General features: G+C 39.5%; 2 protein-coding genes across 16 annotated transcripts in view; one reads left to right on the forward strand and one right to left on the reverse strand.

Annotated features, from left to right (window-relative positions):
* Nucleotides 1–156: 156 nt before the first annotated feature.
* Nucleotides 157–12,134, forward strand: LOC118406579 (pleckstrin homology domain-containing family F member 2-like). 3 transcript variants are annotated; one of them, XM_035806698.1, is made up of 9 exons: nt 159–279; nt 1,554–1,618; nt 2,014–2,151; nt 3,869–3,932; nt 4,174–4,221; nt 5,393–5,518; nt 5,900–6,006; nt 7,532–7,768; nt 8,650–12,134. In XM_035806698.1, exons 1-9 carry the CDS (start codon nt 264–266, stop codon nt 8,680–8,682), a joined length of 834 nt encoding a protein of 277 aa, XP_035662591.1. In that variant the 5' UTR covers nt 159–263; the 3' UTR covers nt 8,683–12,134. The 3 variants fall into 3 exon arrangements, with proteins under 3 accessions (XP_035662593.1, XP_035662591.1, XP_035662592.1); XM_035806700.1 differs by lacking the exons at nt 7,532–7,768; nt 8,650–12,134 and adding an exon at nt 6,489–6,667 and having other exon boundaries at nt 157–279; XM_035806699.1 differs by lacking the exon at nt 4,174–4,221 and having other exon boundaries at nt 160–279.
* A 934-nt stretch (nt 12,135–13,068) lies between these two features.
* LOC118406575 (cold shock domain-containing protein E1-like) overlaps nt 13,069–20,745 on the reverse strand; it is a 36,416-nt gene continuing 28,739 nt past the window's right edge. For all 13 annotated transcript variants that reach the window (XM_035806688.1, XM_035806689.1, XM_035806686.1 and 10 more), the window contains 5 exons: nt 20,076–20,305; nt 19,100–19,293; nt 18,143–18,301; nt 17,175–17,346; nt 13,069–16,616 (listed from right to left, as the gene is read on the reverse strand). In XM_035806688.1, coding sequence (XP_035662581.1) covers nt 16,561–16,616; nt 17,175–17,346; nt 18,143–18,301; nt 19,100–19,293; nt 20,076–20,305 — 811 coding nt within the window. In that variant the 3' untranslated portion in view covers nt 13,069–16,560. The remainder of the gene's footprint in view (nt 16,617–17,174; nt 17,347–18,142; nt 18,302–19,099; nt 19,294–20,075; nt 20,306–20,745) is intronic.

The raw sequence follows: 20,745 nt of genomic DNA on the forward strand, positions 1-20,745 counted from the left end.
GACGTTCACCTAACACATGACAACTTTTACCCGATGATATCTGAAAATTAGCCCGGTAAATAAAGTATCTTGTAGCCTAATACAACAGTATTTCATACAAAATATATCTTAACTATTATTTCATTGTATAACGATATGTACATTTCATATTAGGCCCGTATCTCAGAACTTTTCCTCAGATCAGACGACAGAAAACATGATGACGTCACGTAGCTGGTGGGACATCCGGGACCTCTATCCTCGCCTAGGTCATGTGACCCAAAATGGTGGACAGATTGGGTGAGTACTTTGGATCACCCTCATCTCAGAGCAATTTTAACCCATTTGTAGCTTAACCTAACATGTTTGAGGAGCGTTTGCCACTTAATTATAGCTCTTAGACACCGGGGGACCGTTTCTGATTGGTTTTGGTGGCTCAAGCGCTGTAGTTTTCACGCGTCCCGCCGAAGTTTGAAGTTGACACCTGATTTTCTTGACATGTCACTAGGCGTTTTTTTAGTGGGCGTCGTTGGGCATCAAGTATCGGAAACGCGTGGTTTAAGTAGTTTCCGTATATACTGAGAATCCATCACAACATTGTCTAAATCATGTTTTCTGTCTGTCCAGAATCGCAGGTTTTTACCAAATAGCAATACGCCGATCTTAAGAATTTGTATTGACCCATCTCAACGATCGTTAACTGTTGATTAGTTTAACTCTAAAATAAATGACCACTTGAGGAACAATAATTGCTTCTTATTTATGACTTGTCTGATGCAACTTGACCTGTTTGCAAATTACAGCAAGATATATCCGTTTTTGAAAGCAACCAGTGATTTAAGTAGTACCCCTAACCCTAGTACACAAAAAGGATTTGCTTTGACAGTTTGAGACAACTAAAATTTTGTTTCTAATAATATAAACTGAAAGTACAATTTATGATATCAGTCAACAAAAAGAATGCTGCACTTTGGATTGTCAAACTAGTAGGAAACCTATTACAACTATTAGATCTTGGCTAAAAAAATAAGCCCTTTCACAGAGATCAGGATGCATTTGCATGGACAGGAATTCTAGGTAATAATATGTCAAAGGTAAAGGCTCAAAAAAGAAAACAACTTCCTTGTCTTGGCCATTGTTTCAATTTGCATGACAATGTACAGACGGTTTTGTTCCTTTACCTTTGACATACTAGTATTACCTAGAATTTCTGTCACCGCACATGTGTCCTTTTCTCTTTAAAAGTGCTTATTGTGATGCATATGTGAAAGTGCTTATTGTCATGCCTATTTTGTATTGGTTTCCTTTTCACAATGACCTCTCAGATGCAAATATATGACACTGTAATTTACATGTGTACATTACACATTTCATAGTGTAAAGATGTGTTTTCAACTCTGACTACTGTACAACAGAATTGTTTCAACCATGAATATTTAACACTGCAAAAACCTCCTTTTGAGGCTTTCCTCCCTGTTGCAAAATAAAACAACCATAGAACTATTATTAGAAGTAAATGCATTTACAGCATGTGTATCTGGCATTTAATGTGTTTCTTTTTTCTTTTTCTTCAGTGCACAGCGAGGCGAATGCCAGGAGAATAGCCCAGGTGGAGACCTGCTTCGGCAGCTCTGGGCAGGTATGGTTAACATTTCCCTGCTACCTAACTCTTTAAACAAGGGAAAAATGCATCACCGGTACCATAGACTAATACAAAAATGGTTTCATAGGGTGAACAACTGCTCCACGCACAAAAAAATACAACCCACAGGCTTTTCAGGAAATTCAGCAAATATATGATCACCAGCCAATAGGGAGCAAACGAACGGTTAGGGAGACAACTGTGTACTTCTGGCGTATTACTGCACCCTTCAGCCAACTCCAGTCAGATTTTAACTCTGACCCGGAACCTAATGAGCCTTCACCTTTGACACATTAGTTTTATTTACCACCATGTTTCATGCTGCTCACATGTATTTTAAACTATGAGCAGGCTTATTATGTAAACTAAACCTTATCTTATTTCCACCCCAGCCCCTTACAGGACCAGGCAGAGTGCTGGTAGGGGAGGGGGTACTCACCAAGCTATGCAGGAAAAAGCCCAAACCACGGCAGTTCTTCCTATTCAATGACATCCTAGTCTATGGCAACATCGTCATCAACAAGAAAAAGGTGACAAATCTCTCTCAAAAAGCAAGTCAACAGTCGGTAGTCAATAGTAATAATATCAGGTGAATTTGCAGCCAGTAAGTACCCAAAGTGTGAGTAATGAGGCTAATTTACGTGGTTGAGACGCTTCCTCGAGCACAGGACCCCCATTTCCCCAAACTTATGTTTGTGCTAAAACGTGAACTAATTTGTATTGGACTAAGAACGTTTTGTTTGCATTCGTCGGATCCATGAAAATGAAGGAATTGTTTTGCTTGGTGTGTGTGTCTACGTTTGCGCATGTCCGGTGCTCTATCTTCGGAACGTTTTGAGCAATTGTGATGATATTTGGTACATGGGTACGTGTTGTTGACCTGACCGTCATGTTCGATTTTAGGCCTCCTGGTATCTGACCTTAGTACTGCAACAGGACTTTCCGTTTTAGTGTCTTTGGCCCTGGACATGCTGTGGTCTTTATTTTTTGGTGGCAGGTAGCTTCAGATGTAAGGAAGAAGTGATGTAGGTTTAGGCTGTCTTGTTCAAATTGCTGTTTTCACATAAACACATTGTTACTTTTGTTGCAGTCTTTATTTTCAAAAGATCGATAAATGTTGTTTGTTGAGAAAAGTGCACTTAGGCCCCGTTCATGATACAAAAAATGAAACGGTTCTATCGGTTACTATCGGTTAGGCCAGCTGAAACGGATAAGTTTTGTCATCATGGACGGTCCGAAACGGATCTGAAGCGATAGGAAACAGTTTGTTCGGAACCTCCTCGCGAGGTAGTATTGAAACGGTTTCTTCCTTATCCGGAATTGCGAATTTGTATCATGAACGCAAAAGCGGCGCGATCCGTTTTACATCCGGGCATGTGCGTTCATATTTGGTGGCGCCACGGGGGGAAAAGTACAATTTTTAATCTGTCATTCGGGTGTTTCGGCCGTGTTTTCAATCGTAGAATTCGTTTTTATTATCGGGCCGCCTCCTAGTCGAGTGAGGAGATCGCAAGGGGAATGTGTCAGGAGATCCAGTGGAAATGTCATAGCATGGCATATATCGGGACCACAATGTTTTCAGAGGCATTTTCAAGGTCATAACAGAACCCAGCTTCGAATACAGTAAGACATTGGTTCAATTTCGATCAAAGACCAATAATCTGACACAGAAGTACAAGTTTTGGCAAGATCACAACAACCTCAGGGGTCAGAGGTCGCATTACCGTGCATTACCATGCCAGTTCAAGGAACTGAAACGGTTTGCAAGTTTGCATCGTGAACGCAAAATGCAAACCGTTTCCTGTCGTTTGCTGTCGGATTTCCAGGCCTAACCGATAGGACCGTTTCATTTTTGCATCATGAACGGGGCCTTAATTTGCCCTTCGAACACATCTTTTCTCAATTTCTGCTTTATTTTTTCAACTGAAATGAACTGTTCTTACAGAGATTTATTTTCTATAATACTAATGTTACAGGCTACTAGTATATACCTCTATGTGTATTTGCAGAATATTTTTCAAAATTTTTACATTCTGCAATATTGCAGAACATTGAAAAAAGGTATTTCGGCCACTGATACATGTATGTGAAACTATGAATGTGATTAGGAAAGTTATTTTATATTGACTCTATCATCAGTCTATGCCCTGGAATGTTTCTTTCTGTACAAGTGAACACGTATATTGATAGCATTTAACGTGCACATATATTATTCATGTCCCGTGGGCCTATTTTTATCAATTACAGTACAACAAGCAGCACATTATCCCACTGGAAAACATCAAGCTTCAGTCACTGGAAGACAACGGTGGTAAGTACACGACATTTCATGGAAAAACTGTCTTTGCAAATATCATGACTTTGATTCCCCTTTTCTTCCCTGTATTTTCCTTGTACGATACACATGACTGTATAGATTGTTTCCTTGTTGATTTCCTATCGTCTCTTTTATGTTTTGTTATGGTGTGTTATTCCTGTGATTTGTTTTCCTCCTTTTTTCCCTATCTGCATCTGCATCTGTTGTTTTTGTGTGTTTTATTGGTGTATGGAAGACACTGGCAGGAGGTTTTACCAGCCAGTGTTCAGGTCCAGGCCACGAGGTAGTGTCCCTTGTGGTTTAAGAAACTTTCACTACCACATTTTCTTGATTAAAGTACGCACACATGGTTTGACGCATCTCACTGACATTTAGACTGAAACGTAAAATTAAGGTGAGAACTTGAATAAAATACACACCAGTCTTGAACACAAATGAATTTTCAATTTACATGTATTTATCATCATGGCCAATACTGGCATATTTTTCTCTTGTGCAAGGATTTATGTATTAGATTGTAACACCTAAAGAGGCATCTGTGACAGCTACTCACATTGCCAGAGACGCTCTGAAGTTAGAAAACATGGCAGTTTTACCCCTAACATCTTCTTCAAGATTTCTGTATTAGAACAGTGCACACCCTTTAATGTGTATAGAACACTAAGTCTTCTGTTATGCATGGATATCTCATGATCTCGTAATTCCTGATTGTTCTAGACACTGTTAATGATCCTTCAACTTTTAAGTCAAAGCTTCAGACAGAAAGTCATGTTCTCGTGTGTCAGCTTTGTACACATGTTGTTGACTGTGTCTATAGATAGCTGTATTATTTGCTGTCCCATATACTCTGTTTGCTGTCTATGTCTTGACACTCTCCTGTGTGGTATATAGCATCTTTAAATATCTCTACTTTGCCGTATTATCATAGCATTTTATCAGATTTTCTGTACCTTCATTTGTTTAGACTTTTTAACATACCAGTACAATAAAATATATGGAGAAATTCTTGGGTAGTGCATGTTGTCTAATAGATTTTCTTGGTTTATGTGAGTGTTAAATGTATGCGCTGCAAAATGGGAAAATTTGGCCATTGTTTGTTTTGGTGTCTGACTCTGTTTTGTTTGTTGCTCTAAAAATAGATCTATATTGATCAAAGTAAGCTGGTCTGGGAATGTATGGTTTAGCTATTGCAAAATAAAGCATTTACATATATGATACAGCATATGATATGCATATAAAATGATTCAGCCAAAAGAAATTGTATTGGTTACTTGTGAGTTTTAACAGTACATACAAAGTGACACAAAAATTTCTCATGTTCCATAAAGTTTGCATGTGCTTGTAATAATTTTGCAGTCCTTTAAACAATTTTTTTGCATGCTTATTGGTCAAATATCTACATGTATCATTACATATTTGTAAAAATTGTTATGGTTTTGACTTGTTCTCCACAGAGCTAAGGAATGGTTGGCTCATTATTAGCCCAACAAAGTCCTTTGCAGTCTACGCTGCCACAGCGACAGAGAAGTCTGAATGGATGGCTCACATCAACAAGTGTATACAGGACCTACTGGCAAAAGGTAACCCTTGATATTGCTTGTCTCAAATGTGATACTTCTGACAGAGGGAGAAGAAATTGCTGCCCCAGTCTTACTCATATTGTAATCACTTGTAATCTTGAATTAAAGTGGCTTTTGGGTCTTGTTACATGGTGATCACTTAGCTAGTACTAGTTCGCTGGCTAGAACTTGTCTTACAATGAGCAAACTTGTTAAAAAAGGGACAGAATTTGTTTCAAAGGAGTCAGTTTGTTATCAATGTCTTATACTTTCTTAGTGAAAGGCTTTTGATGTTGAAAGTGATGCTCGAAGTCATAGTTAAGACATATACTAAAAGCAGTGCACTGACAGTACTTTCATTATGTGCAATTGTAATAAGTAATTGTTGTTCATTGTTTCCAGGTGACAAAAGGCCAATGCAGGAACATGCAGCTGTTTGGGTCCCTGATTCTGAAGCTAACGTTTGTCAACATTGCAACAGGACGAAGTTCACCCCTATACAGAGGAGGGTAGGTAGTCAATGCCACACCTGTATATGATATTGTAGTATCAAGTCATATCTTCCTATGCAACATCACCATTTCTGAAAAGTATCAAGTTAAAAATTAGTCCTTCCCATGCCAAATGGCGCATGGTCACTAACTGTAGTAACAGGCACACTAGCACACACACAAATGCTGCAGAAGCACAACTTTCTTTGGGAAGGTAACAAAAACTCTAATAAACTGACTCAGCATAACTTTCTATCGTTCATGGCACCACTACCGAAAGTGTAGTAGTAATGTGCAAAGGCTGTCTGTATTAACTGTGTAACTATATTTGTGAAGTTTAAGCTTTGTTCCAACACAAAAAAGGAACTCAAGATTTTCGGTCAAACTTTGTGCAACTATGTTATCCCTAGCTCCATTGCCCAAACTGTGAATGGTTTGTGGAGCCTGTGTCTGTGTGTGTCTGCGATAACTGTGTGTAATTGTCTATGTATGTTCCCCAGCACCACTGTAGGAACTGTGGGCGCGTTGTGTGCGGAGCCTGCTCCAGTAAGAAGTACCTGCTGCCCCACATGTCGTCCCTGTGTGTGTGTGTGTTAACTCAGTATAACTGTTTATACCGTCCCCAGCACCACATGTCGTCCCTGTGTGTGTGATAACTCAGTATAACTGTTTATACCATCCCCAGCACCACTGTAGGAACTGTGGGCGCGTCGTGTGTGGAGCCTGCTCCAGTAAGAAGTACCTGCTGCCCACATGTCGTCCCTGTGTGTGTGTTAACTCAGTATAACTGTTTATACCATCCCCAGCACCACTGTAGGAACTGTGGGCGTGTCGTGTGCGGAGCCTGCTCCAGTAAGAAGTACCTGCTGCCCCACATGTCGTCCCTGTGTGTGTGTTAACTCAGTATAACTGTTTATACCATCCCCAGCACCACTTCCGGAACTGTGGGCGCGTCGTGTGCGGAGCCTGCTCCAGTAAGAAGTACCTGCTGCCCCACATGTCGTCCCTGTGTGTGTGTTAACTCAGTATAACTGTTTATACCATCCCCAGCACCACTGTAGGAACTGTGGGCGTGTCGTGTGCGGAACCTGCTCCAGTAGAAGTACCTGCTGCCCCACATGTCGTCCCTGTGTCTGTGTGTGTTAACTCAGTATAACTGTTTATACCATCCCCAGCACCACTGTAGGAACTGTGGGCGTGTCGTGTGCGGAGCCTGCTCCAGTAAGAAGTACCTGCTGCCCCACATGTCGTCCCTGTGTGTGTGTTAACTCAGTATAACTGTTTATACCATCCCCAGCACCACTGTAGGAACTGTGGGCGTGTCGTGTGCGGAGCCTGCTCCAGTAAGAAGTACCTGCTGCCCACATGTCGTCCCTGTGTCTGTGTTGTTAACTCAGTATAACTGTTTATACCATCCCCAGCACCACTGTAGGAACTGTGGGCGTGTCGTGTGTGGAGCCTGCTCCAGTAAGAAGTACCTGCTGCCCCACATGTCGTCCCTGTGTGTGTGTTAACTCAGTATAACTGTTTATACCATCCCCAGCACCACTGTAGGAACTGTGGGCGCGTTGTGTGCGGAGCCTGCTCCAGTAAGAAGTACCTGCTGCCCCACATGTCATCCAAGCCCCTGAGGGTGTGTCTGACGTGCTACGACAACCTGTCCAAGGGCAGGATGCAGCCCGAGAATGCCGGCAAGCAGCCCGCCATGCCCGTCATGCTGAACGATGACTCCTCAGACGACAGTGATGACGATTCAGGAACTGACAACACGGATGTGGGGGTAAGTCCCTAGTCTTTAGTCCCTAGATACTCCCACAGTTAATGTTGTATTGTTGGCAAATAGGGTTCCTCCCCATTTTTTGCCTTGCCGCCAGGCAAGGCTTTACGCCAGCTTTCTTCCATGGTTGGACGGACCTGTTAACCCAGCCCTTCCAAAGCCCCTTCCAAAGGCCCTTCTTTCCTTGCCGAGTTTCATGGCTTAGTTAGACAATGGTACATTCCAGGCGAGTATTAAAACGCTCTTCTAGATGCATGTTACTGTATGTGGTCCAGCGTAATAAATCTACGCTTTAACTCACCATGTTTATATAAATATATATCACAAATTGCATCAGAAGGAACTTAGTTTATAATAAAAAATAATGCATATTCATTGTGGGTCAAAAAGTTTTACAAAACCTGTTTAATGTGCCAATAATTCATCTGACATAAATTATGATAATGAGGGGGGAGGGGGCGACATGTGGAACTCGGGATTTTTAAGCGTAGAATCTAGTCTAACTTACCAAAATAACATAAAATACGCGGCAAGGCACAGCTTTTTTAAAAAGATTTCTTGTTGTCTTTGTGATGCATTGTTTGAATTGCCTTAGCACTGTATTCCCATGTGTAGTCTCCCCTAGGTTGTTTTCCTTTTGATCGGAACTGGACTTGTAAAAACACTAAGTGTCAGATGAAAAAAAAACACACACCTAAAGTAAATGGCAGGAACCAGTTCTTAACTTGCAAAAAAACACCTGCAACCTTCCATAAATCTTGAAATCTTTGTGGTTAATGTGCAAACCAGGCATAGAGAATGTATACTAGTCAATGTGAAATTGATATTTTCTGAAACTTTTAAGAGATAAGTAAAGACAATTCAACCCTTCTTTCTTTTCCCAGCCCTCCTTCTACGATGGTTCCCAGCCCAGATGAGTGAGTAAGGACCGGGGGGTTTCCTACACAACTGTACATCACATCTAGTCACAGCATTTTCTACCAGCCTTCAGCATGCAACTTACAACCAGTCAAAACAAACAACACTGTCTCTAAATCCCTGTCACACAGTCTTAGTCTATTGTCAGAAAGTTGCCTAATTAAAAAGGTCGTCAGAGCATATTTTTTTCACCCGAAAATCTATCCCGTCACATTGGCTAGGGACCCACAAACATTGGCCAGTTTCGCGAAGTTGTGTGAACACAGAGCGTATTGCTGAAAAAAGTGTCATTTCAAGCTTGTTGGCTGAACTAATTTTTTGCTGCGTGACAAGGTTTTATGGTAGACAGAGTATGTTTATTGACTGGGTGGTCTTAGCTTTTACTTGGAATATCATTTTGTTGGTGATTAATTGTATTAAGATGTAGCTTTGGACAAACAATGAATTTCTAGCCACATTAGTCTAGTCAGTTAAGAACTGTTTAGGAATATGGAAGTTAGTGGCAGGTTTGATAACTGAAAGCGAAATTTTGCATAGTTTGGTTAATGTATAGATCTATACTCTTGAATAGTCATTACATAAACACTTAAGTTAACATAGCAACCGTTCCTCATGGCAGCTGTGAACATCTGTGAACATCTAATTTTTCTCTTACAATAATGTGTAATGCTCCATTTTCACCATTTTAATCTGCACTGAACATGATGAGCATTGTAAATATTACCTCAAAAGTGATTCCATACTGTCAACATTTGAAAATTTTGTTGAATGTAAAAGTGTGTTCATTGTCACCTGTAGTTTCATAGTTTTGTCATGTGACTGTCAGACGATAGGTTGCTTACTCCGAGCTGATTGGTCCAGAAACCATCGTTGACCATGTGACTGTCACATGATCACATGATAGCAGCTACGTACTGTGAGCTGATTGACCAGATTACATCATTGATCGTGTGATTGTCACATAATAGGTTGCTTACAAGAAGCCCATTGGTTCAAAGTACATCATTGGTCATGTGACTGTCACATGATCATCACATGATAGGTTGCATGCTAATAGCTTATTGGTCTAGAACTATTGCAATAATGATTATGTCAGAAGGGCACATCATTATACATTGTACAGTGGACTAAAATTAATCTAATACAAATTGCTCATCAATAACTATGAATACGCCCTAAACCTTCTGCATGGAATTGTTATGTATTTCTGAATTGAACATATGATTGTTAGACTTAGTAGTGAAGAATTGTTGACTTTGAGATATGGTGGCCAATGCTTTAAGAACTTAACACCCATTATATACATATAGCCTACAAGCTTTTAAGATATTTTATGCTATTTTAAAGGTTGGATGTTTGAAAGTGCATATTTTGAGCATTTTAGGATAATTGAAGGTTTTGTGCCAGTTTTACGTAAACTAAGATTGGATATAGCTTAGTTCTATAGACGGGAAAATGCTTTGTTCACAATTAATGTATTGTGTGAAAATAATACACTTAAAGCAGGTATTTAGACGTTGATAAAAAAAATCTCTTCTACACAATATGCTAACAGGGTTGAAGATCATTTTGAGTGAATGACGTTAACAGAACATGTAAATATACACATTTTGCAATGAGGAAAATGCAGGTAATACCATATGACTTGTGTAATCTATTATACATGATAAAACCTGCATTCACACTGCATAGAAAAGAAATTTTGCAGTTTAAACTGATTGTCCTAGTATATGAGAAGAGTGAAAGCTGTATTTTTAATAGGTGTAACGGTACAATTGGTGTGCTTGAGTCATCAGTTATAAAGAGAACTAATATGTAAATTTTGTAGAGTTGAAACTGATTTTGGTAGCCAGAGCCCCGTACATAGTGACCCTACTAAATGTTAATATCATGAATTATACCAATTTTTCCTTACAAAACAAAGACTGTTGACTGTAAGTTTGAAGTTAGCGTAAGCTGTAACTGATTAATGATAGGTTATTGGTTTTGCAAGAAACTGTTTTCCGTTATTTATGAATTAAGTGGAGTAAGTAGGGACATGAGCAAGAATACTGTAAAATCTTGGTGCATGGAATTCTATTTCTATTCAAAAATAGCATAATCCAGGTACTTATATAAACAGTGTTGAATTGGAAATTAAAGTTTCAGAATTTTGTAAGTTTGCCAGCTTACTACATCTAGAACAGTTGTGCTGAAAAGGATTTTTAGAGATAGTACATTTTGAGATTCAGTCACAAGTCTAGAGAAGCCCCACCTTATTTACCTGTACAAATCATTGAATCAAGCTGGAGCTTTTATAAAAACTTCTGCACCTTTTTACAGCATTGTATTATTTTGTTTGTGTGTTAGTATAATAATTGATGTTTTTAGTTTACTTGTACAATTTTTAAAGCTATTGGCATTCAACAGGCATAAACAAATGGAGTTCAAGTTGCCATGTTAAGTCCCATTCACACTTGTGTGTATATTCAAGTCTGTTTTGAGTTTGATATTCACATTTTTGGCAAAGGTAAAATTTAGAACGTTGATGATAACTTTTCAATGAAATACTAGTAATGTGCATTTTTAATATATACCACATGTGGTGTTTCTAAAAATGCTTGCCTGCAGTAGAATCATGGCAAACCATCTTACGAAGCATGTTTGTAACTTGTAAGCACTAGAACAATGTGAAGGGGGTACTCTAGCCTTTTTTGGCAACACCTCAGGGGTGGAGGCATCTTAATTTTTTAACAATGTCATGCATTTTTATGTGAGTTGCTGAAGTTATTGTTTTTCTGTTACAATTTTTTTCTGCATAATTGAAGTTATGGAATGCATTTTGTTTAAAAGCCAGATCAAACTTGCCAGCCAGTCGACTTTTTTTTACAGCAGAGTTGAAAGGTGGAAGCCATGTTGGCTCACTGAAAGGAGGCCTTGTTTCTGTATTGTGTTCTGAAGTTTAGTTCTTTTCTTCGTGAGAGTTGTAAAGCACATTTTGATAACTTTTAATGGAATAACTGTCACCAAAAATGACAAGTTGTTTTTATTTGAATGAGGCCTTTTTACAAAAAAACTTCTGCCAAATGAATCCGTCTATGCTTCAAAATTCATGCTGTACTAATTAACAAAACCTTGGACAGATGCATTTGTAGAAAAAGATTTTAGCTCACAGACATGTATGAAACTTGATACTGGTGTGTGAAAGTCTTACACATTGAAATTTGAAAAAGGGTATCATGTTACAATATGCTTGACTAATGTGTAATGAATTTTTATTGTAAAAAATGAGTTTGACTTCTAATGTATAAAAAGCTTTTTTTTGGCATGGCTGCTTAGTTTTGTTTATCTATAGCATAACAAACAAGAGATGGATGGATTTTAGCCTAGAAATGATTATTTTTGTAAACAGTGTATCTGGGAAGACTGTACAGCTCATGTCATTAAATTGCATGTAGTTGGCTACACCAAACAAGGATTGTTGTCATCTCTCTTTGTTGAACATTCTCAGTTACGGTATTATATTAGATGACTACTATACAAATACAGTACCTGTACATGCAGAAATGTTCGTGGTGGTTTTATGTTCACGGTTTTCGCGGTGACCGCTTTACCGCAAACTTAAAACCACCGTGAACATCTATCCATTATAGTAAGAGACTGCAGTCTATGGTGCTACCGCGAACACCTCATTTTCCTGCTACTATGAAGTAAATGCCTGCGAACTTAAATGCATTTATGCATCTATAAGCAGGTCCATGGTTTTAACTGTGCATGCATGAGGTCAAAAAATGATTGTCCCAGACAGTGCTTCAAACAAATATGTCCAGTCATGTTGTCTTGGGTCTATAACTTACTGTATGTATTTAAGTTCGCGGGAATTTCATCTCGCGGTAGTGGGAAAAAGGATTTTTCACGGTGGTTTTAAATTCGCGGTAGCACCATGCACTGTAGTCTCTTACTGCCATGGAAAAATGTTGGCGGTGGTTGTAAGTTCGCGGTGAAACGGCCACCCCGAAAACCACACATTAGACCACCGCGGAAATTTCTGCATTTACAGTAACATATTACCATGCATCATACTGCGTGTGCAGTTACAGCTTTGAGCCCGCATATTGCCATGATAATGACTTTGACATATCAAGGTGTCCCCGTAGTTCTAGGTCCATGCAGCTTGCTACTTCCATTGCTTCTCTGACAAAATTTAGTGTGCTCCGCTGTATTTGCTGGCTGTAGGAAATAGCATATGAGGTCCCAATTTTTCATATTGACCCCTACTTGCAGAATAAGCCAGACTTTTCATTGGCGGTTCTTGGAAAAGTTAATTGGCTTACATGTAATTCCCTTCCTACTTGGAGACATATAATCCTCGAGGCCATGGAAAAAAAGCAACTCGAGAACAGAAAGCCTTTCATTGTCTTTTATTAGCCATTGCATGGTCTCTTTGGTAACTGGAAATGAAAGCAAGTATTACAACTCAAGCATCTATCCTTAGTGTTATTGAGCCTGAAAAAAGTCAGAGTTTGCAAAGATACATGTACAGCATATATGAACTAAGAACTCAAAGTTGGTGCAGTAGCAGCGGTGAGAAGTATCTACATTGGGAGTGCCGATTTTGAACCAAAAATTCAACTCCTGAAACCATTCAGGAATAACCAAGATTTTCATTACATTTTTGACTCTCTAGAACACTTTTCATGGAAGGTACAGTGGAGTCACTAATTAAACAAAGTATTCAATGATCGCTGCTTAGTAAGCACTATTAATACTTCGAATAACTGTTGACCTTATGAGGACCATGGACTTTTTCGTCTACAAAAGTGGAGCTAAGTTGTTTAGAGGAAGATGAAATACAAACATGAATTGTGGTCACATACTATCGAACCATGCAGGCAATGCATTCACCATTTTTCTTCACACTTGGGTACAGCAAGGGTGTTTTTTGCAACACCTCAAGGACGGAGCCAACTGTAGTGTTAGTCTTGTATTGAAAAAAAAGCTCCATTCACTTTCATCACATCTTACTGAAGGCAAATTTAATTCTATCGGTTCAGTTGGTATTGCTTACAAAATCCATCATCCCATGTTCCTCTAAACACTCTTTTGAATGTCTAAAAATACTCTTTTGAAACAATTCAGCATTGAGTTGCTCACATTGTAGTAGTACACGCTGTGAACAAAGGGCGCTGTATCTATACAAAATTTCCATGTAGGCTGTATATTTGAGGCCCTAATCAGGTGCTACTTTGTTGAGTGTAGTAGATAGATGCAGGTTTTACAGTGCTATTACTGTGTGTGTACGAGTAAGCGTGTGTTACGTTGCCCTGACTAACAAAAAATATGTTTCAACCATATAGAAGCATGGCAAGAGACCATGCTTGTACCAACCTGAGGAATACATAATGTAACAACAAGAGTGCTCTGTATGTTAACATTCTTCGCTAATTAAAAAAGTACTGTAATGTTTTCATTTTGTCTGCACTATGCTGAAACATAGAAACGTATGAAGAAGTTGTCTACATCTTACAACAAAACATAGCGTTGAACATAAGATGGGCCATTTTGCCGTAAAGGCTTTTTTGTTACACTTTCAGTTTCTAGAAAGCAACTTTTCAAAACTGTGAAGTAAGGTCTAAAGGCTGGTATGTTTGTGAAATTTGACCAACTACAATCAAAAGCTATGCTTTTGCTTACAAGCAAAAGCTATGTTTTTTTGTTCAGTTAAGTGTATTTGTTTTTGTATCATTCTATACATTGATGGCAACATGACAGGCAAGCCTGCATATACAATAGGCATATTCTTTTTTTGTCGTTGTGGATTGCCTTCCAAATACACTTTCAATACATCATTTATCAAAATGAGCTTTCTCCCAGCTACTAAAAATAGTAACAGAATCTACAAGCTTGTAGAAAATAATATGGCAAGTCTACAGCAAGGGTTTCTCGTTTAATATCCCTACAAAAGAAAAGTACTAAACCAAAATTGCTGGGAGAATGGCTGCAATATTCTTACATATTCCTAAACTAGGGTTCAAGGAATTGCAATTATGCCTTGAAATACAAATTATGGGAGGGATGTCAAAAGTCAATATTTTGGCAATATCAATTATTGCAACAAGTTGGTCAAGTTTAGAGGATTTTAGTTATGATTTAACAGTAATTGCAAGCTTTTGGGGGAGGGGGGCAGTGATTGTCATAATATAACTGCCTGGGAACTCTACATCCAATCAAAAGCACTTTGCACTGATGTTATAATCATTGCTCTCTCTAGAGCACTTCCACATTCTTTTTCCTTGTGTGCAAATTTTGTTGTTTTTTTTTCCTTCATAATTTTTTTTGCACAATTTTTCTTCAAAATGCAAACAGCATGGCAGGATTATCATATTTCCACATGCAGGCTTAGTTAGAAACCTTGTTGTTTTTTTTGTGTCTTTTTCGTAAATTTTGTAATTTTTTTTTCTTCAGATCATTTCTGAAAGATGACTACTACCTGGTATCTACATTTGTGATCATCATAGATATACACATACTCGGCTCATAGTGATCGCTGCTCGTTTTTGACCATTTCCAATTTCTCAGCTTACGAATGAAATGCCAATAACAATTTGGTTGGTTTTCAAATTTACCTTCTCTGAGAAGATGTTAGTTACATGTAAGTCTGTCAAAGTACTACATAAATCTCAAATATATCCCCTTCATTCTTCCTGTATAAGGAATAATACTATTCCATGGAATTCTTACTTCGTGTATGCATCCTTGCCGAATGCTTTGGCATCGGGAATCGAACACTGTACCGTATCACCCCACTGCAAAGCATCATGGGAAATAGCAGCAGAAAGGCGTGCGCCCGGAGACAATTTCCAATTCCAGGGAATTTTTCATTTTCCTGGACTTTTTCCCTTCATTAAAGATTACATTATTGTATAAGGAACTTTTGCATACAAGCAGCAGGTGCAAATAAAAACCTGAATCTTGTCAAATTGTCTCAGGGAAGTTGTAACGATGACCATGATCTTTACAATGAACTTTTGGGGATGTCCCCACTTCAGAGAGTATTACGGATGCATAGAGCACTCACAATGTCAAAATACAAATGTATACCACAAATGTAATTTCTTTCATTCGACGAATACTCCCAAACGATATTATGATCAGAAATAGTATAGTCCCCACTCTCGTTCTCATGAATACACATATATTTTCCCATGATGCTTAGCTGGGTGACAGTTAAAAATCAAATCTCATATTGACATGACACATGATAATCAAAATAGAACATCTATCTCCTCATAACCTTAACAAATGTCATGTCAAGTCAGTTACATCTTTTAGCTCAGATAGAAAAGTATGAGAACATATTGCATAAAGGAATCAAGTACTTGGCAATGAAACTATGGCCAGTATCCTATTATCGAGAGAGAAACAGTAGAGGACATATGAGAGATATCATTCATTGATTTTTTTCTCCTAATTTTACAGGCATGGAAGAAAGCACTGTTGTTTTGATACTGCTACCTCTAAACCTTGTTTTTCATTAAAATGAAAATGATATTACACCTACCAATATTACATGTTGTTAACAGGACTACCGTTAGTATTTGAAGTGTTGTGTAGAAAGAAAGCAGAACTCTACAGAGTTTGACAGAAGAATAAAAAGGAAGTTCAAAACAAGTGTTTTGGCTGTTGACCGATGGTGTAAGTTCAGTCACAGGAAACACTCCATGTATGTGGCTTGCTTTAGTTCGGACAAATTTTAACTGGAATTCGAAGCATTGGTGGTAGTTGCGTTATACTTGGTTTTTCTTCAAAGTGCTGGTCTGTTACTACACAGCGACAGTGCAGTCGCTGCGGTCTCTTGGTACAGCGATGGTAGTGCTGATCATTGTCTTGTCTTGAGTTCAGTTCCCATTGGTGGTGCTGTGCCCATTCATTGTGATGTCGCTAGGGGGCTCTCCTGTACAAAACAGTTCATGTATGTTTACATATGTTCACAAAAGTGGCCAGATGGGGCCTAGGAAAAAAAATGTTGTGTTTCCTGTTTCAATCCTGTCAAAATTAGGGTCGGTGGGGTAGGGATTATCTTCTTTTTAAAAATCTTTTTGTTCTTAGACTTTGGCCAAAACTCTAATGATACAATACATAAAACTGAAATGCACAAGGACACTCAATGTCAAACTTCAATTTTATGCATTCTGGTTACAAATCTGTGGATACATTTATCCTTCATTAGATAGGACAAGCAGATTTTTACTTGAATAGGAAGCAGGCTGAATAAAAATTCTAACTGGAAACTACATTGCAAGTGACTCCGCTGTCCACCCAAAACAAGTCTAGGGTCGGCAGGTTTTTCTAGGGTAGGTAGGGAAACATAACATTTTTTCCTAGGCCTGGGTTTGTGGTTAGGGTTGCTACATTGGAACCTAAAGGCTTGAATTCTTAGTAGCCTCCTATGTTGTGCCCTTGGGAAAGGCACTTAAACCCCATATACGAAACAAACAAACCAAAGGCTCACCAGGCTTGTGCGAGGAGCGCTGGAAGATGAACCCCTTGGAGTTGCCCGAGTCCGGCCCTTTGGGTTGGCGTAGCACGATGAGGCGGGGGCCGTTGTCGTTCTCCACGTTCACAGACTTCAGCCGGTGTAACAGGCGCTCAGGACGGGCCGTCACCACATCACCTCCTGCAACCTGGGGAGGGGGGAGAGATATGTTCAACTGGAATAAAGCATTGCTCAAAATAAACTTGAGCATTTATTGTCTTTTAGGATCTACAGGTAATCTCCAAGCAGATCCTACAAGGGCATAAAATAGTACCAAACTGGCCAAGGAGTGTAGTCAGCCAAGAGGTGTCCATTTGCCATGTAAACACACTCCTAGGCCGGCTTCACTCCTCTGCCAGCTTTTGATACTATCTTATGCTACCGTAGGATCTGCTTGGAGATTATCTACAGGTTCTGAATTCGCAGGCCTCAGTGTTGTGCCCCTGGGAACGGTACCTACCCGGAGGCCCAATGTTTCAGGAAAGCCACACCTCCAGCACTAAAAACAACCCACGGCACTTAACAAAAAGAGTAGAACACTTATCAAAAGGAGAATGGGTCCATCTCTGTGTCCCTGGGTAAGTGAATCACACTTTACAGTCTGGTCTTGTACAGCTTGTAGTTGTGCCATGTTCATTTGATTATGTGGATGAATTCTTAACCATTCTATAAATCGTGCAAAGTCAAAAGTCAAAGAAGATGTGAAAGAACAAAAAGACTCTTATTATCTCATATCCCATACTGTGTCATTTGTTCATCCTTCCTGACCACTTAGATTTCATAATGGGCAACTTTTTTTTGGCCAAACTTTTTGTTTATTCTCCTGCTTGCATCAGTTTTGGGGTTCCCAGAGAATATCATTCACATTGTCAAATCAATGTGGCCTTACTGTTGTGCGTTAAGTTGGTGTACATGTTATGCAAAACAGCTAAACAAGCACGTACCTTCTTGACACTGCAGGCGCTGTACTTGCCGCTCTTCTGGTTACACACCACCACAAACTCCACCTTGTCTCCCGGCGACAGGTCACTCCCATCATGCACTTCACTCAGGTGGAAAAACAGCTTCTTGTTGTCTCCAACCTCGTAGTTGATGAAGCCAAACTGAGGAAATAAACAAAAAATAGAAACAAAATTTCTAATCAAATTGTTTAAAAATCCAAATTACCACACGTGAGTGGATCATCCTTTTGACTTTCCCGATCACAGCATACCCATAACTTTGTGAGAGGGCATCTTGTATTTGAAATTTGCAAATAAAGAAATAATACCATAGAAAGTACTGAGACAAAGAAATAGAAGATCTATACATTCCATGAAATATAACTATTACTTTGAATTGGCTTAATGCAGTTGAAGACAGGAAATGAGATAACCTATTCTGGGACCTTTGACCTAACTTCTTGTCAGTGTCCCTCAGGTGTCATGAAAAAGTCTGGTTCTGTGTCTAAGATTTCAACTTTGTCCAGGGAAACCGAATGACCCGGTGATTCTATGTGAATATGTTGGGAAACTTCTGAGGTTGTTGAACTCTTGCGTTTGTGCTCAAGGAACCTGGTCTTATAATCTCTCAGTCTCCCCAATATAGGTTTCTTTACAGTTGATGTTCTGGCCTTGGCATTTTATATGATTTTATATGATTGATGACACCACACAACCATCCCTGAATAGAGACGGTGGGCCCCATAGACTTCATGCTACCAACTACTGCTCACTGAGTCACTTGTTCTATCTGCATAACGTGACATCACGACAGCATTGGATTGTTCATTCCTTGACAAAGACAGAGCTGTGCAGTCGAAAATTTGGGTGAGTCCAATTTTTGTGTTGGAAATTACAGTTCAACTACTTCAAGAAATCTCCATATGCTTGGGCACAGCAGTTCTGAATTAGCCAGCTCACCTGTCCCTTGATGGTGTCGACAGATCCCCGGACCCGTTTCCTGACAGCCTGCACCCTGGCAGCACGCTCCTCTCCACTGGAGCTGGTGGCCACCTGGAAGTTCACCACATCTCCCTTCTGTAGGAACTCCCGCTTGTCTGCCAGGCTGGTGATCCCGTACGGGAACGTCTTCGTCTCACCGTTCTCTGAACCATCTGAGGAGCAACCACAACAAATAAAAGTTAAGTTAAACCCTTCCCGCGCCTAATGGCGCATAGGGTGGCGCCTATCTCTGTTTCCTTAGCCCCGGGCCACACAACGCAATCACTACAGTGGGAGGGCTAGTCCACTGGTAGTGGTGTGTGTTCAACTTCCATACTCTTTCCCTATTGCTGAGTGCTAAGCAGAGAAAGCAGCATGTACCAGTCAACCAAGTCAACATCAAACTAATGTTAACACTGCACAAAATTCAATCATCCGTAATTCTTACATATGCTAAAAGGTATGCTTTAAGACTGAATTTCATGCAGTGTAAGACACAAATACTCATTATTGATAAAAATTGCAATCTTTAGACTTTACACATGCTTTAACGCATGCTTTAATATAATACAAATTGAAACTTGTGCAGAGAAAGTCACAAATGACTAGAAATCTCTGCCCAGAAATGAAGGACGGTGCTGTGTAACCACTGTGTGGTTAGGTTCAGGTTATGAAAGTCCACACTTAAGTATCACTCTATCCACAACATCAAATTGATCAATGCAGAGAAATGATCCATAACACCAAAGCAAAGAGATCCTCTAAACACAACATTAACCACTGAGGCAACTGCTGCTTGGTACAAATATTTTAGCACACATTGAATGTGAAGTACAAAGTGAATTTTGTATCTGCCCTTACAATGCTACCATACATACAAATTCTACCAATAACACAAACTTCCTAGCAAAGGCAACAAACTTTACATAAAAAGCCGAGTTGTTAGCGGCCTGACCTTCGTGTGTGAGCTGAATCAGCCCCTGGTATTCCGGCTGCTGGGGGTCAATGCTACGGAGGGGACGTACGACCTTCCCGTGTTGGACGGTCGGGTCTGTCTCCTCCGCCACGATGGTCCCCGGGGACAGCCTGAAGATGCGCTCGGCCGACACCTTGTTGTTCTTCCTCACCGTGCTGTACTCTACCTCATCTCCCAGGTCTAGCATGGTGATGTCTCCGTCAAACTCACTGGGAACAAACATAAACCAAATGAATGATTCCTCATTTCACATGGGAATTCTGCTTTTCTTATCATATAATTCATCATCACAATGTCTCAAATGGCCCTTTTGATGCCCTTTTGCTTGTTTGTTTGTTAAAGCCTTTATCTATTCATCAGAAGCTCAAATTGGCCCGCTGGACACTTTTCATTGAGGTCATGAAGAAAAGGTCAGATAAAATACAACAAAGATACAGATTACATGATTGAAATTAAAATTCCCAATAATTCCATATAAATAAAGTTGACTAATTCTACTATCATATGGCTGTAACATATATCTTTATACATACACTGACAGCATCTTTCACTGCTTTGTTAGTAAAAAAAATCAATTATGTCTTTATTTTACTATTTCCTTGTGATTTATGCATATACAAAGCACCGAGTCTTCTTTTCTGACTTCTAT

This window comes from Branchiostoma floridae, chromosome 19 (assembly GCF_000003815.2).
Source record: "Branchiostoma floridae strain S238N-H82 chromosome 19, Bfl_VNyyK, whole genome shotgun sequence".
Taxonomy (NCBI): domain Eukaryota; kingdom Metazoa; phylum Chordata; class Leptocardii; order Amphioxiformes; family Branchiostomatidae; genus Branchiostoma; species Branchiostoma floridae.

What these genes read in the sequence shown, in the direction of transcription:
- LOC118406579 (XM_035806698.1), top strand. An exon ending in TCACCCCTATACAGAGGAGG is followed by an intron (nt 6,007 to 7,531) that starts GTAGGTAGTCAA and finishes TACCATCCCCAG; the next exon opens with CACCACTGTAGGAACTGTGG. An exon ending in CTGACAACACGGATGTGGGG is followed by an intron (nt 7,769 to 8,649) that starts GTAAGTCCCTAG and finishes TTCTTTTCCCAG; the next exon opens with CCCTCCTTCTACGATGGTTC.